The sequence below is a fragment of the Procambarus clarkii genome, chromosome 37 (genome assembly GCF_040958095.1).
Source record: "Procambarus clarkii isolate CNS0578487 chromosome 37, FALCON_Pclarkii_2.0, whole genome shotgun sequence".
Lineage (NCBI taxonomy): Eukaryota > Metazoa > Arthropoda > Malacostraca > Decapoda > Cambaridae > Procambarus > Procambarus clarkii.
Window position 1 is genome coordinate 11,745,199 of NC_091186.1, and position 15,915 is coordinate 11,761,113.

The 15,915-nt window shown below is 43.2% G+C and overlaps 2 protein-coding genes across 2 annotated transcripts in view; both read right to left on the minus strand.

The window, feature by feature from the left end:
• LOC123765768 (uncharacterized) overlaps window positions 1-2,687 on the minus strand; it is a 12,320-nt gene extending 9,633 nt beyond the window's left edge. Inside the window, exon 1 of the mRNA XM_045754500.2 lies at window positions 671-2,687. Coding sequence (XP_045610456.2) covers window positions 671-2,605 — 1,935 coding nt within the window. The 5' untranslated portion in view covers window positions 2,606-2,687. The remainder of the gene's footprint in view (window positions 1-670) is intronic.
• A 1,003-nt stretch (window positions 2,688-3,690) lies between these two features.
• On the minus strand, window positions 3,691-15,576 carry LOC123765922 (mucin-6-like). The gene is made up of 2 exons (XM_069337445.1): window positions 15,529-15,576; window positions 3,691-5,652 (listed from the first exon to the last, which is right to left on the minus strand). Exons 1-2 carry the CDS (start codon window positions 15,574-15,576, stop codon window positions 3,691-3,693), a joined length of 2,010 nt encoding a protein of 669 aa, XP_069193546.1.
• Window positions 15,577-15,915: the final 339 nt, after the last annotated feature.

Here is a 15,915-nt window from a genome sequence, read left to right on the forward strand (position 1 = left end):
CCCAAAATGTGTTATTTTACCATATTTTTCTAGGTTCAAAAATATTAAAGAGGCCTTGAAACTTTTTGATATACATGTATTGTTTAATAATGAAAATACTGTTGGAAAACCAATTAGTTACAAACAGTCCTCGTAGTGATAACTGTCATTTACAGAATACCTTGTAAAAACTGTAATAGGTTCTATGCAGGGCAAATATCTAAAGGTTTGAAATGTAGAATTTCGCAACATCACTCCCTCACTCTGTAAGACATGGCCAATTGTCTAATGCTTTGTTTGTTCATTTGTCAGAAAGTTCTCACCAAACTGACTGGGAGATGGCTTCTTCAATAACGAATTGTAAAATCATTTTCAATAGGAACATAATTGAATCTGCTTTAATACAGATTACAAAATCGTGTAATTTGAACAGTGGTTTGTGTAATTTAGATCTATTTTTGATTAATCATTTAAAGAGCGATTTGAGTAGGATCATTCATACACATTTATCTCACTAATACCTTATTAATATCCCCCTGTTTCATTAAAAACATTGTACCTAACTTCACCTCTTTCCTACCTATATATCCAACCTACTGATCTGTAAATCCATCCTTCTAAAAATGTAATATTAAATACGAAAGTACTTAAGGGAATTCCTGTATTTTTTACTGCAATAAGAATATCTTACCTGATTAAGCATTTTATTCTGAGCCTTGGCAAGGTTAAGCTTGAGCTCTGTTCTCACAAGGGGAGTGAGGTGGCCTTGGGCACTGGCCGCGTCGTGAGCGATCTCCTGGTTCTCCATGGTGCTCATGTCGGCCTCCACGCCGTCCTCTAGTGCCTCTAGCTTGTCCTCCAGCCGGGCCTCGAAGCTGCTGCTGTCGTCGGTGTGTATCAGGTACTCACTCAAGTCACACTCGCTGTCCTCCTCCTCCTTCTCTCTTTCCTCGAGGGTTTCTTCAATCACACCCAAGTTCGCGTCGAGGTTCGTGGCAATAGAACCAGAATTTGTGTTGGTAATGCTGTAGTTTATGAATTGAGCGCCAAAATTCCCAACATTGGTGCCAGACTTTGTCTCGTCGAGGACAAAATTGGTGCTATTCGCAACGCCGTTTTCACTTGCAAGCTGACAAATGCCTTCATTCACTCTTTCCACATTTGCTTCTATCAATTCTGAATTTTTGGCTTCAACATAGTCGAACACAGGACTGAACACTCCGAGTCTCGAGTTAATAAAACCGCTGTTCACAGCGTCGTTCAGTTGGAAACACGCGTCTCTCACTCCGAAAGGACCATCAGTGTCGACCTGGCCTAAGCTAGCATCCGTCACTTCGAAGTCCTTGTTGTAGAGGTCGAATATCGATCTCTTAGTGCTAATGCCCTTGTTAGGAACGTCGGGGCTGACGTTCTTGCTGTGAAGGGCAGGGCTGACGCTCTTGCTGTGAAGGGCAGGGCTGACGCTCTTGCTGTGAAGGGCGGGGCTGAGGCTCTTGCTGTGTACTACGGGACTAACACTTTTGCTGTGAACGTCGACTCTTATATCCTTGTTATACACTTCGACTCCCGGATCTTCGTTGTGCAAGTAGAAGCCGCCGAGTCCGGTGTTGATAAAGTCAGTGAGTGTGAAGGAGAGAGGCGCAGCGGTGTGCTGCGGAGAGGGAGAGCTCGTAGTGAAACAGGTCGGCAGATTACCATTATCACAGAGGCGCTCAGAGGCGTCCGTCCTACTTTGATAACCCTCTCCCGAGGAGCTTCCTGTCGCCGTGGTCGTCGCCATCTTGGGTGTCTTTGTGTCGTTCTTGCCCATAAACCTGTAACCCTGCATGAACCTGAAACTTGATCTCGACTTCACCGCCTGTTTCTCCTGCACCTTCGGGAGCACATTTTCCTTCTCTTCGTCTGTCTTCACTGATTTGATTTCCTTGTCTTCGGGCAAGGCGCCATTCCTCTTGACGAATTCCAGCTCTTGGACCAGCTGCTTTCTCGATTTCCTCTGAACGTCGGGAGTTTTCCGGTGAACGTAGAGGATTTTTGGGGATGTTCGGACCTCGTCGATGTCATCAAGGGATGAGGACGCAGACGGAAACTCATTGGTGAGTGGCGGGAGGTCACGGGGGGGTGAGGGGAGACGACCACCCCTGGCAGGTGGGTGTGGAGGGGCGTCCTCCACGGTGCTGCAGGAGTCGTACTGGCTCTCACACACCGACCCTTCAAGTATACTGGTGATGGAGCTCTTGCCGCTTGACCCTGAGCTCCGTATACTCGGGCTCGACGACGACGACGAGGACGACGACGGAGTGGAGAAGGCGCTGCGGAAGCTGGCTGTTGAGCCCCGGAGGAAACTACACCCAATTTTAGGTGTGTTTACCTGTGTGTGTTTCTGCTGCTTGATGTCCTCTATGCTGTGACTCTTGGAAGACAGCTGGCCGCCGCCGCCGCCGCTGCTGCTGCTGCTGCTGCTCTTGTCGTCGAAGGAGGCGAAGCGGAGAAGTGGGAAGGACGACCAGGAGGCCCGCTTCAGCTGCACATCCGCCTCCTTCTTGGGCGGCTTCTCCAGGTGCAGCGAGTAGCGGTTGTTGGCGCGACGGAAGGTGAAGAGAGACTCACTCTTACGCTCCTTCATCTTGCCAAACACCACCGCCCACACGCACCTGTTAGGCCACGCCCACTCACCTGCTCAACTGCACCCCGCCAGCCACGCCCACACCTGTTGAAGGAAACAAATAACTGTTACTATTTACACCGTAAATTCATTATTATTTTTGTTATGTCCTACTATTACACACACACACACACACACACACACACACACACACACACACACACACACACACATACACACACACACACACACACACACATACACACACACACACACACACACCGGGACCAAAGAGCCAAAGCGCGACCCCCGCAAGCACAAATAGGTGAGTGCACACACACACACACACACACACACACACACACACACACACACACACACACACACACACACACACACACATACACACACACACACACACACACACACCGGGACCAAAGAGCCAAAGCTCGACCCCCGCAAGCACAAATAGGTGAGTGCACACACACACACACACACACACACACACACACACACACACACACACACACACACACACACACACACACACACACACACACACACACGTAAGGCAGCTAAGGGACTTTGAAAATAAAAAGATTTAATCATATTGACCAGCGTGTCTCCAGGGACACATGTCAACTTCCTCACATCAGCGGCGCACGCAACGCCGACAACATCCGAGTTGCTTTCCTAAATCTATACAAGATGCCACTCAGGACACTGTGCACAACCTATGTCAGACCAACACTATATTATGCAGCTCCTGTTAGTACCCCATATATAAACACAAGCCAGAACGCCAGAAAGGTCAGAGATATGTCACCAGACTGGTCCCAGACCTGAGAGGGTTAGACTACAAACACCGGGGGAAATAGATCTTACTACATTAAAAAAAGAGACGGGAAAGGAGACATGATCGCGATGTACAAGATCTATAATCTAAGGGTAGAAGACGAGGCAGTTGAGGCGTGTACCACGCCAAGACTTTAATGATCATATACGAGCAATGTGGCTGCCATCATTGCATGGGATGACCGGAAACTGCCCAGGCGGGGCCCAGGAGCTGAAGTTGGGTCCTGCTGCCACATACAGATGAACAACAGTCAGGTGCACACAGCAGGAGGCGAATCCCTCACCGACATAAATAGTTCAGAAAACAAAGAAATCAGAAGAGACGGGAAGCGGTCAAGACTGTATTGTTGGGCTGGAACTAGCGTAGGTGTGGAGTAGGTGTGGAGCAGGTGTGGAGTAGGTGTGGAGTAGGTGTGGAGTTGGTGTGGAGTTGGTGTGGAGTAGGTGTGGAGTTGGTGTGGAGTTGGTGTGGAGTAGGTGTGGAGTAGGTGTGGAGTTGGTGTGGAGTAGGTGTGGAGTTGGTGTGGAGTAGGTGTGGAGTTGGTGTGGAGTTGGTGTGCAGTTGGTGTGGAGTAGGTGTGGAGTAGGTGTGGAGTAGGTGTGGAGTAGGTGTGGAGTAGGTGTGGAGTAGGTGTGGAGTTGGTGTGGAGTTGGTGTGGAGTAGGTGTGGAGTAGGTGTGGAGTAGGTGTGGAGTTGGTGTGGAGTAGGTGTGGAGTAGGTGTGGAGTAGGTGTGGAGTTGGTGTGGAGTTGGTGTGGAGTTGGTGTGGAGTAGGTGTGGAGTAGGTGTGGAGTTGGTGTGGAGTAGGTGTGGAGTAGGTGTGGAGTAGGTGTGGAGTAGGTGTGGAGTTGGTGTGGAGTAGGTGTGGAGTTGGTGTGGAGTAGGTGTGGAGTAGGTGTGGAGTAGGTGTGGAGTTGGTGTGGAGTTGGTGTGGAGTAGGTGTGGAGTAGGTGTGGAGTTGGTGTGGAGTAGGTGTGGAGTTGGTGTGGAGTAGGTGTGGAGTAGGTGTGGAGTTGGTGTGGAGTAGGTGTGGAGTTGGTGTGGAGTTGGTGTGGAGTAGGTGTGGAGTAGGTGTGGAGTAGGTGTGGAGTAGGTGTGGAGTAGGTGTGGAGTAGGTGTGGAGTTGGTGTGGAGTTGGTGTGGAGTAGGTGTGGAGTAGGTGTGGAGTTGGTGTGGAGTAGGTGTGGAGTAGGTGTGGAGTTGGTGTGGAGTTGGTGTGGAGTAGGTGTGGAGTAGGTGTGGAGTAGGTGTGGAGTTAGTGTGGAGTTGGTGTGGAGTAGGTGTGGAGTAGGTGTGGAGTTGGTGTGGAGTTGGTGTGGAGTAGGTGTGGAGTAGGTGTGGAGTAGGTGTGGAGTTGGTGTGGAGTTGGTGTGGAGTAGGTGTGGAGTTGGTGTGGAGTTGGTGTGGAGTAGGTGTGGAGTAGGTGTGGAGTTGGTGTGGAGTAGGTGTGGAGTTGGTGTGGAGTAGGTGTGGAGTAGGTGTGGAGTAGGTGTGGAGTAGGTGTGGAGTAGGTGTGGAGTAGGTGTGGAGTTCGTGTGGAGTAGGTGTGGAGTAGGTGTGGAGTTGGTGTGGAGTAGGTGTGGAGTAGGTGTGGAGTTGGTGTGGAGTTGGTGTGGAGTAGGTGTGGAGTAGGTGTGGAGTAGGTGTGGAGTTCGTGTGGAGTAGGTGTGGAGTAGGTGTGGAGTTGGTGTGGAGTAGGTGTGGAGTAGGTGTGGAGTTGGTGTGGAGTTGGTGTGGAGTAGGTGTGGAGTTGGTGTGGAGTAGGTGTGGAGTAGGTGTGGAGTAGGTGTGGAGTTGGTGTGGAGTAGGTGTGGAGTAGGTGTGGAGTAGGTGTGGAGTAGGTGTGGAGTAGGTGTGGAGTAGGTGTGGAGTAGGTGTGGAGTAGGTGTGGAGTAGGTGTGGAGTAGGTGTGGAGTTGGTGTGGAGTAGGTGTGGAGTAGGTGTGGAGTAGGTGTGGAGTTGGTGTGGAGTTGGTGTGGAGTTGGTGTGGAGTAGGTGTGGAGTAGGTGTGGAGTAGGTGTGGAGTAGGTGTGGAGTAGGTGTGGAGTTGGTGTGGAGTAGGTGTGGAGTAGGTGTGGAGTAGGTGTGGAGTAGGTGTGGAGTAGGTGTGGAGTAGGTGTGGAGTAGGTGTGGAGTAGGTGTGGAGTTGGTGTCAGATGTGACAGACAATTTAGGTGTTTACAGCGTGTTAAGGAAGAGGATAAAACAGTTGGCTATATCACAGCCCAGGATGGTGCCGGGGGTATTATTGTGGACATTGTTGGCTTGTCCCGCCCCTCTCCACTGATTGATTGATGAAGATTAAGCCACCCAAAAGGTGGCACGGGCATGAATAGCCCGTAAGTGGTGGCCCTTTTGAGCCATTACCAGTATCAAGAGCTGATACTGGAGATCTGTGGAGGCGCGACTGCACCCTGCATGACGGGAGATGTCTCCCGGACCAAGTGGTGACCAGATGCCCTCTCCACCTTCTCTCACTCTTTATATATTCCTTGGTCGTGTACACCTTTGTCTCGCTCTCACACACACCCTTCCTCACTCTCACACACACACACGCTCCCTCACTCTCTCACACACACGCTCCCTCACTCACACACACACGCTCCCTCACTCTCACATACACGCTCCCTCACTCTCACACACACGCTCCCTCACTCTCTCTCACAAACACAAACAAGTCAAATGGCGACTAAAGTTCAACCCAAGTATACGTAAGGTAATGATACTAGGCGGAGGAAGTAGAAGGCCAGACACAGGATACCGAATGGGAGATGAAGTCCTTCATGAAACGGACAAAGAGAAAGATCTAGGAGTTGATATCACGGCCAAACCTGTCTCCTGAAGCCCACATCAAAACAATAACATCGGCGGCGTATGCGAGGCTGGCTAACGTCAGAACTGTCTTCAGGAACCTTGTATACCACATATGTAAGACCAGTCCTGGAATATGCGGCCCGTACCTTGTCAAGCACAAGACGAAGCTGGAAAAAATTCAGAGGTATGCCACTAGGCTAGTCCCAGAACTAAGAGGCATGAATTACGAGAAATGGCTGCGTGAAATGCACCTTACGACACTGGAAGACAGAAGAGTAAGGGGAGACATGATCACTACCTACAAAATTCTCTGAGGAATTGACAGGCTAGATAAGGATAAACTGTTTAACACGGGTGGTACACGAACAAGGGGACACAGGTGGAAACTGAGTACCCACATGAGTCACAGGGACGTTAGAAAGAACTTTTTCAGTGTCAGAGTAGTTAACAGGTAGAATGCATTAGGCAGTGATGTGGTGGAGGCTGACTCCATACACAGTTTACAATGTAGATATGATAGAGCCCAGTAGGCTCAGGAACCTGTACACCTGTTGATTGACGGTTGAGAGGCGGGACCAAAGAGCCAATGCTGCATATATATATATATATATATATATATATATATATATATATATATATATATATATATATATATATATATATATATATATATATATAAATATATATATATATATATATATATATATATATATATATATATATATATATATATATATATATATATATATATATTTAAACCTAGAAGGGTACCACCTCTGGTGCAAGTGTAGGGACCCATAGCCTCGGAGAAGAAAATAAAGAGTACTCAGAGAAGACCTTGTGGATCCTCACTGAACACTTTGATATTTTCTTCTCCTACCACCCCTATTCTTTTGGTATGTGTGTATATTTATCTAACTTTATTTGAAAATGTCATTACACAAAAAAAGTTACAATATTGATTACATGCAGGGTACAAGGCTGCTTGTCACAAGTTGAACAGCTCCTCCAGCTCCTCAGATGGCGGGCAGGAACCGTGGATGCAGTGAGCATTTCCTCTCTGGATTGCCACACTAAGGCGCTGAAAAAGAAAACTGGCAGCTCTAGGGTCTCTAGTTGTTTCGATTAGCTTAGACCCCAACTCCTTCAAAAAGCTAGCAGCACTTTTACCCCAGGCACCAAGTATATATATACATATATATATATATATATATATATATATATATATATATATATATATATATATATATATATATATATATATATATACAATTTGTGATGTGCATATATATATATATATATATATATATATATATATATATATACAATTTGTGATGTGCATATACATATATATATATATATATATATATATATATATATATATATATATATATATGTACATTATAGGTATAGGTACAGTGCAACGCAACAGGTCGAGTAAGGCCAGTAGGCAGGGCAAAAACAATGACAAGCCGCCGGTTTCCTGTCTCCGTCGAGGTCAATACACGGTGGCCCTCAGGTGAGAAAAGGGCTACACCCCCAGTTCCCGTAGCCAGTCTCAGGCGACTCATTTTTGTATGTATGTATGTATGTACTTCTTCCCCGAAATTAAATTATCATTAGCACACACACACACACAAACACACACACACACACACACAAGCAGCAACACACACACACACACATTACCAACGACACAGTTTCCCCCAAAATAGCCCAGCAACATTGGAGAGTCTTCCACCTGTGGTGACGCTGGCCGCTATTACTGTCGCCTGGTGGGGACCTTGCCAGCCACGTTTTCTATCTTCACCTGACCATCATTGTCGATACATTTTACGATTAACTAAGGCATTTTAATCGGAGTATTAAAAGAACTATATCGCCGTGATCTATGATTATTCAAATAAATTTAATTATGTTTTGGTACCTTGAGGTTACCTTGAGGTGCTTCCGGGGCTTAGCGTCCCCGCGGCCCGGTCGTCGACCAGGCTTACTGGTTGCTGGACTGGTCAACCAGGCTGTTGGACGCGGCTGCTCGCAGCCTGACGTACGAATCACAGCCTGGTTGCTCAGGTATCCTTTGGAGGTGTTTATAGAGTTTTCACTTAAATAAACACTGTGAGGGGTCGGCCAGTTATGTCCCTGATGTGTAGTGGAAGCGTGTTGAACAGTCTCGGGCCTCTGATGTTAATAGTTCTCTCTTGAACACTGTGAGGGGTTGGCCAGTTATGTCCCTGATGTGTAGTGGAAGCGTGTTGAACAGTCTCGGGCCTCTGATGTTGATAGTTCTCTCTTGAATACTGTGAGGGGTCGGCCAGTTATGTCCCTTATGTATAGTGGAAGCGTGTTGAACAGTCTCGGGCCTCTGATGTTGATAGTTCTCTCTTGAACACTGTGAGGGGTCGGCCAGTTATGTCCCTTATGTGTAGTGGAAGCGTGTTAAACAGTCTCGGGCCTCTGATGTTGATAGTTCTCTCTTGAACACTGTGAGGGGTCGGCCAGTTATGTCCCTTATGTATAGTGGAAGCGTGTTGAACAGTCTCGGGCCTCTGATGTTGATAGTTCTCTCTTGAACACTGTGAGGGGTCGGCCAGTTATGTCCCTTATGTGTAGTGGAAGCGTGTTGAACAGTTTCGGGCCTCTGATGTTGATAGTTCTCTCTTGAACACTGTGAGGGGTCGGCCAGTTATGTCCCTTATGTGAAGTGGAAGCGTGTTGAACAGTCTCGGGCCTCTGATGTTGATAGTTCTCTCTTGAACACTGTGAGGGGTCGGCCAGTTATGTCCCTTATGTGTAGTGGAAGCGTGTTGAACAGTTTCGGGCCTCTGATGTTGATAGTTCTCTCTTGAACACTGTGAGGGGTCGGCCAGTTATGTCCCTTATGTGAAGTGGAAGCGTGTTGAACAGTCTCGGGCCTCTGATGTTGATAGTTCTCTCTTGAACACTGTGAGGGGTCGGCCAGTTATGTCCCTTATGTGTAGTGGAAGCGTGTTGAACAGTCTCGGGCCTCTGATGTTGATAGTTCTCTCTTGAACACTGTGAGGGGTCTGCCAGTTATGTCCCTTATGTGTAGTGGAAGCGTGTTGAACAGTCTCGGGCCTCTGATATTGACAGAGTTCTCTCTCAGAGTACCTGTTGCACCTCTGTTCTTCAACGGGAGTATTCTGCACATCCTGCCATGCCTCCTGGTCTCATATGATGTTATTTCTGAATGCAGGTTTGGGACCAGCCCCTCTATTATTTTCCACGTGTAAATTATTATGTATCTCTCCCGCCTGCGCTCAAGGGAGTACAGATTTAGACTCTTTAGTCGGTGCAAGTAGTTTAGATGTTTTACTGAGTAGATTCTAGAAGTAAAGGATCTCTGCACGCTCTCCAGGTCAGCAATTTCTCCAGCTTTGAAAGGGGCTGTCATTGTGCAGCAGTGCTCCACTCTAGAGAGCACAAGCATTTTGAAAAGTATCATCATCGGTATAGCATCTCTAGTGTGAAAAGTTCTTGTTATCCAACCTGTCATTTTTCTTACAGTTGTGACGGCTACTTTATTGTGTTCTTTAAAGGTAAGGTCTTCCGACTTGAGTACACCCAGATCCTTTACATTACCTTTTCGTTCTATGTTATGATTTACCTGAGTTTTGTACGTGGTTTCTGTTTTTATATTTTCATTTTTTCCATAGCGCATGAGCTGGAACTTATCTTCGTTACACACCATATTATTTTCTGTAGCCCATAGAAAGACCTGATCTACATCTGACTGGAGGTTTGCCGTGTCCTCAATGTTGCCTACTCTCATGAATAATAAATAAATAAATAAATAAATGTTTATTTAGGTAAGGTACATACATACAAGAGATTTTACAAAGAATGATGGCTTTATAGATAGGGCTAGTACATACAATGCCTAAAGCCACTATTACGCAAAGCGTTTCGGGCATGAAAAACTTAAATGACTGAAGCTTAATACTAATTGAGCATAAAGAATAAATGAGTTGAGAACAAATAAAAAAAAGATAAAAAGGAGGGAACATGTCTGAAAAAGCAGCACAAATACAATTAGGTCGACAAACAGCGTCTTAAAAAAAAAAAAACAGACATGGGTAGCACCTCAAGGTATGGGTTGACAATAGAAGGGTAAGGTAGGTTACAGGGAATTTATTAGGTATAGCTTCGTTTTTATCTTAAACCGGTTGAGAGAGGTACAGTCTTTAACATGATTGGGAAGGTCATTCCACATTCTGGGCCCCTTGATTTGTAGAGCATTTCTAGTTTGATTAAGTCGTACTCTTGGAATATCAAAACTGTATTTATTTCTGGTGTGGTGCTCATGGGTTCTGATACAACCTTCTATGAAGCTTTTGAGGTCAGGATTGGCATTACAGTTCAGCGTTTTATATATGTATAATACACATGAGAGAATGTGCAGTGACTTAATATCTAACATATTCAGAGATTTGAGTAGGGGTACCGAGTGATGTCTGGGGCCAGAGTTGTGAATATCCTAGTGTCATCTGAAAAGGATGATACAATGCTATAGGTTGTGTTCTTGTCTATGTCCGATATGAGGATGAGAAAAAGTACTGGAGCAAGCACAGTACCCTGGGGGACTGAGCTCTTCACGGTTGATGGGCTGGATTTTATTTTGTTGACTATTACACATTGGGTTCTGTTGGTCAGGAAATTGTAGATCCATCTGCCTATTTTTCCGGTAATTCCTTTTGAACGCATTTTATGTGCAATAACACCATGGTCACATTTATCAATAGTTTTTGCGAAATCTGTGTAAAGGTGTGTCTAGGAAAATTTTATGTAAAAATCTTTGTAAGGTTGTTAAACAAAATGTACAACCTATAGATACACTTCACCCATATTATATTATTAATATTCAAAAATTTAAAAAGTTCAACTGAGAGAGCGCGGTAAGAGAAAAACAATCTCTTTAATATTTCAGCTTCATGAAAGAGTAACGTTGCATATGATTGAGGGTAAGAATGTCACACTATTTATTTTGTGTATAAAAATATATTTTTGTATGAACCAATACATATTCAGTGTTCTACAAAAGTGGGTATATATGTAATGATTATATATGGTATCATATACAGCCCATCCTCCTGTTTTGGTAGTACTTACAATAACAATGAAGACAATCATACATATATTTATGTAAAAGGCAATTAGAAAGTAGAAATCCTTAGTATTGAATTTGGACAAACCGGAAAACGTTTTGAATTTATGTTGCCAAGGCAACCTGAACTAACCTTCCTAGGCCTAATACACGCCATCTGAGGTCTTCTATTATAGTAAATATATGTGCTATACTAGGCCTAAGATTATTTTTTTGTTTTTTTTTTAGCTTTACTCTCTCGGACTCTATAAAGTATATAGTCCCAAATTCTACTATCCAGTTGCCTTATACGTCAATATATGAACTATGGTCGACATATTTACAAAAAATACTATGTAAACAGATGGATAGGTTGTCATATGTATATATAGAAATACATAACCATACATACGATAACATACATACATTCTCATGATAACACGTTCATACATACGGTAACATACATTTGGTAACACATATATACAATCGATAACATTCACACATACATTTCACTACATACACACATTTGGTAACGTACACACATTTAATTAATTTTAATATTTATATATATTCTAAAACTTACTTTTGTTTACCGAAATAGAGTATATTTGACGGGAACTCCAATATTATGATAGCTAGGGAGTAGCATGGGTATACAACATGGGAAGCAGCATGGGTATACAGCATGGGAAGCAGCATGGGAATACAACATGGGGGAGCACATAGGTATACAGCATGGGGGAGCAGCATGGTTATACCACATGGGAAGAAGCATGGGTATACAACATAGAGGAGCAGCATGGGTATACCACATGGGGAAGCAGCATGGGTATACAACATGGAGAGCAGCATGGGTATACATCATGAGGAGCAGCATGGGTATACATCATGAGGAGCAGCATGGGTATACCAATGGGGTATACAAGCGTGAAGCTTTAACTGTAAACCCAAACTCTGTTCCCTTTTATTGACTCTTTCCTGGTCAAAAACTGTTGCTTGCTGCTATAATGATTCTTGCCAACTCCCGGCTACTTATTTACTGCTAGAGGAACACAATCGTCAGATGACCATTCCCCAGGGTGCGACCCAGAACAGGCGACTATCTCCTGCTTTCCTATTTATTGGAACAGATGAATCAAGTGACCATTTCAAGGAAGCAACCCCCAACCGTTGCCTATTTCCCAGTTATATATTTATTGTTAGTTGAACAGATATATCAGGTAACCATTCCCCAGGATGCGACCCACAACAGTTGACTAACTCACAGTTACCTACATGTTAGGTTGTTAACCGACTGCTGATGTAATTATCCCAGGACATCCTCCCCCCACTCCCAATCCTTATCCACATCCTTCCCTGTGCTATATAGTCGTGATGGCTTAGTGTTTTATTTATTAAATAATATTATTATTACCCACCTCCCTGATAGACATGACAGGAGTTACCATATTTAATAATAATAATAATAATAATAATAATAATAATAATAATAATAATAATAATAATAATAATTATTATTATTATTATTATTATAATGAGAAAATCAATAGGAGCAATGAGGATTCGAAGTTATACGCTGGGTTCTCCTAAGCACACGACTTAGACCACTGAACCACAATATGCAAAAAAAGCAATATAACCTGAGATTCTACTGAATCCTTTATTGGTGGACATATATATATGAGTGGGATTGGGTGGTTATAAATAGGAGCTGCCGCGTTTGGGCCAATAGGCCTTCTGCAGTTACCTTTGTTCTTATGTTCTTATTCCTGACATATCTATTAACACCAAATGAGAGTTTCACACATTATCCGCATAACTCTGGCGTGGTATGGGAGTTCTATCTTTAATGTTTCCATTTAAATACACAAAGAAATCACAGGTTCGAATCCTCCTCATGGCTCTTAATAGTTTTCTCATTGATAGATCACGTTAATGTGATGTCTTTGTGTATTTAAATATAAACATTTGAGGTATAACTCCTACTCTACACCAGAGTTATGAAGGTAATGTGTGAGAGTCTCATTTGGTGTTGGTGGATACCTCAGGAACCCCAAGAGGATTCAGTAGAATACCAAGTTATATTACGTTGACCATATCGTGGTTCAGTGGTGTAAGGCGTGTGCTTGGGAGTATCCCGTGAGCAGCTCCGTATCCTCCTCATACTTACCAACTATAAGTAACTTGTGGAATGTGAGCCATTATATATATAAATAATGTATTGTTGTTATTATTATTATTTGAACAAATCCACAAGGGCCTTGATGGAGGCTCTTATTATTATTATTATTATTATTATTATTATTATTATTATTATTATTATTATTATTATTATACGTATGGTAACTATCGATGGAAAGAAAAGGATGGACTGTGATGATAGTATTAACAGTCAGCTTACAATATAATAGGTCCCCGGGAGTTAGTCAACTGTTGTGGGTTGCATCCTGGGTAATGGTCGCCTAATGCCTCTGCTCACCTAGCAGTAATATAGGTATCCTATGAGTGCTACAATCGTTAAAGATATAATCTACCAATAAAATGTGTTTAATACTGAACGGAGTTTGGGCTTAGACATGTATACATCCCACGATGTATACCAATGATGCTCCCTACCTTTCATAGTATTTCAGTTTACCCTAACATCTACACCTATTCCTGAAAAGAAAATTATGTTTTGGAAACTTTAATTCTATGTTTTTCGACGTGTATAAATGTTAGAAATACTTTATTACAATTAAATTATTTAAATTTTCAAAAATTTAAAATAAACAAAAATGATGTAACTCAAAGCGAAACTAATCTCAGTAATATTTCACCTTCCTGAAAGAACACCGTTACATTGGATTCAGAGTAAGAAAGACACTCTTGATGAGTCTATGAACATATATTGTTTCTGTGAATAAATACGTGTTCAGCGTTCTAAGAAACTAGGTATATATGACATATAAATTGTACCATATTCAGCCCATCCTCCTGTTTTGGTAGGACCTATAGTTACAATGAGGACAATCATACATATATTGGCGTAAAAGCCAATTAGAAAGTAAAAATCGTTAGTATAGAATTTGGACGAACCGGAAAACGTTTTGAATTTATGTTGGAAAGGCAACCTGAACTAACCGTCATAGGCCTAAAACACGCTATCTGGGGTCTATTTTAGAACATATATGTGCGTCTATTATAGTACATATATGTGCTATAATAGGCCTAAGATTATATATTTTTTTAGCTTTAATTTTATTCGGACTCTATAAGGTGAATAATACCAAATTCTACTATAAAATTGCCTTGTACGTCAATATATGTACTATGATCTACAGTTACAAAAAGTACTATCTAAACAGCAGGATGAGTTGTCATATGTGTATATGTAATATACAACCATACATCCGACAACATACATATATACTTAAGATAACACGTACATACATATGGTAACATACAATGTGTAACAAATACATGTATACGATAACATTCACACATACATTTTGTTACATACACAGATTTGATAACATACACACATATATATTCCGTTCACCTGGGCTCTAGGAGTCTCGAGTTATTTTACACACATATATAATCAATTTTAATATTCATATATATATTCAAAAACTTATTTTTGTTTACCGAAATATAGTATATATGACGGGAACTCCAATATTATGATGGCTAGGGAATAGCATGGGTATACAACATGGGGAGCAGCATGGGTATACAACATGGGGAGCAGCATGGGAATACAACATGGGTATACAATATGGGGAGCAGCATGGGCATACAACATGGGGAGCAGCATGGGCATACAACATGGGGAGCAGCATGGGTATACAACATGGGGAGCAGCATGGGTATACAACATGGGGAGCAGCATGGGGAGCAACATGGGTATACAACATGGGGGAGCAGCATGGGTATACAACATGGGGGAGTAGCATGGGCATACAACATGGGGAATACACACAGAAATGTAAGCTTAACTCAAAATCCAAACTCTACTTTTAGAACATTACTGCGTACATACTTACTTCTAGGTGAACAGAGTCATCAGGAGACCATTCCCCGGGATGCAACCCACAACAGTCGACTGACTCCAGAGTACCTATTTACTCATCAGTAAGGCATCAGGTGTAAACTCCCTAGGATGCAACCCACAACAGTTCCCTATTACCCTGATACCAATGTTCTCGTAGGAAAAGGCATCAGGTGACTCGCCCATTATGCAGGCCTCAACATTTGACCAACTCGCGGGTACCTATTTCTTAAAGGGTGAACAGGAGCATCTGGTGACCGTTCTGAAGGATGCAACCATCAACTGACAACTGACTTCAAGGAACCTATTTACTAGTAAGTAAAGAGAGGCATTAGGTGATAGGAAAGTGCTCATATTTCTGTCCCGCCTGGGATTCGAACCCTAATATCCCGATTGTGAGAATGTTGTTGTTGTTAAAGATTCGCTACCTGGAACAAAGTTCAAAGTAGCACGGGCTATGGTGAGCCCGTAGGATTGTGAGAAGAAAACACAATTTAATCATTAAAGCCACTGTGCAACTATAAT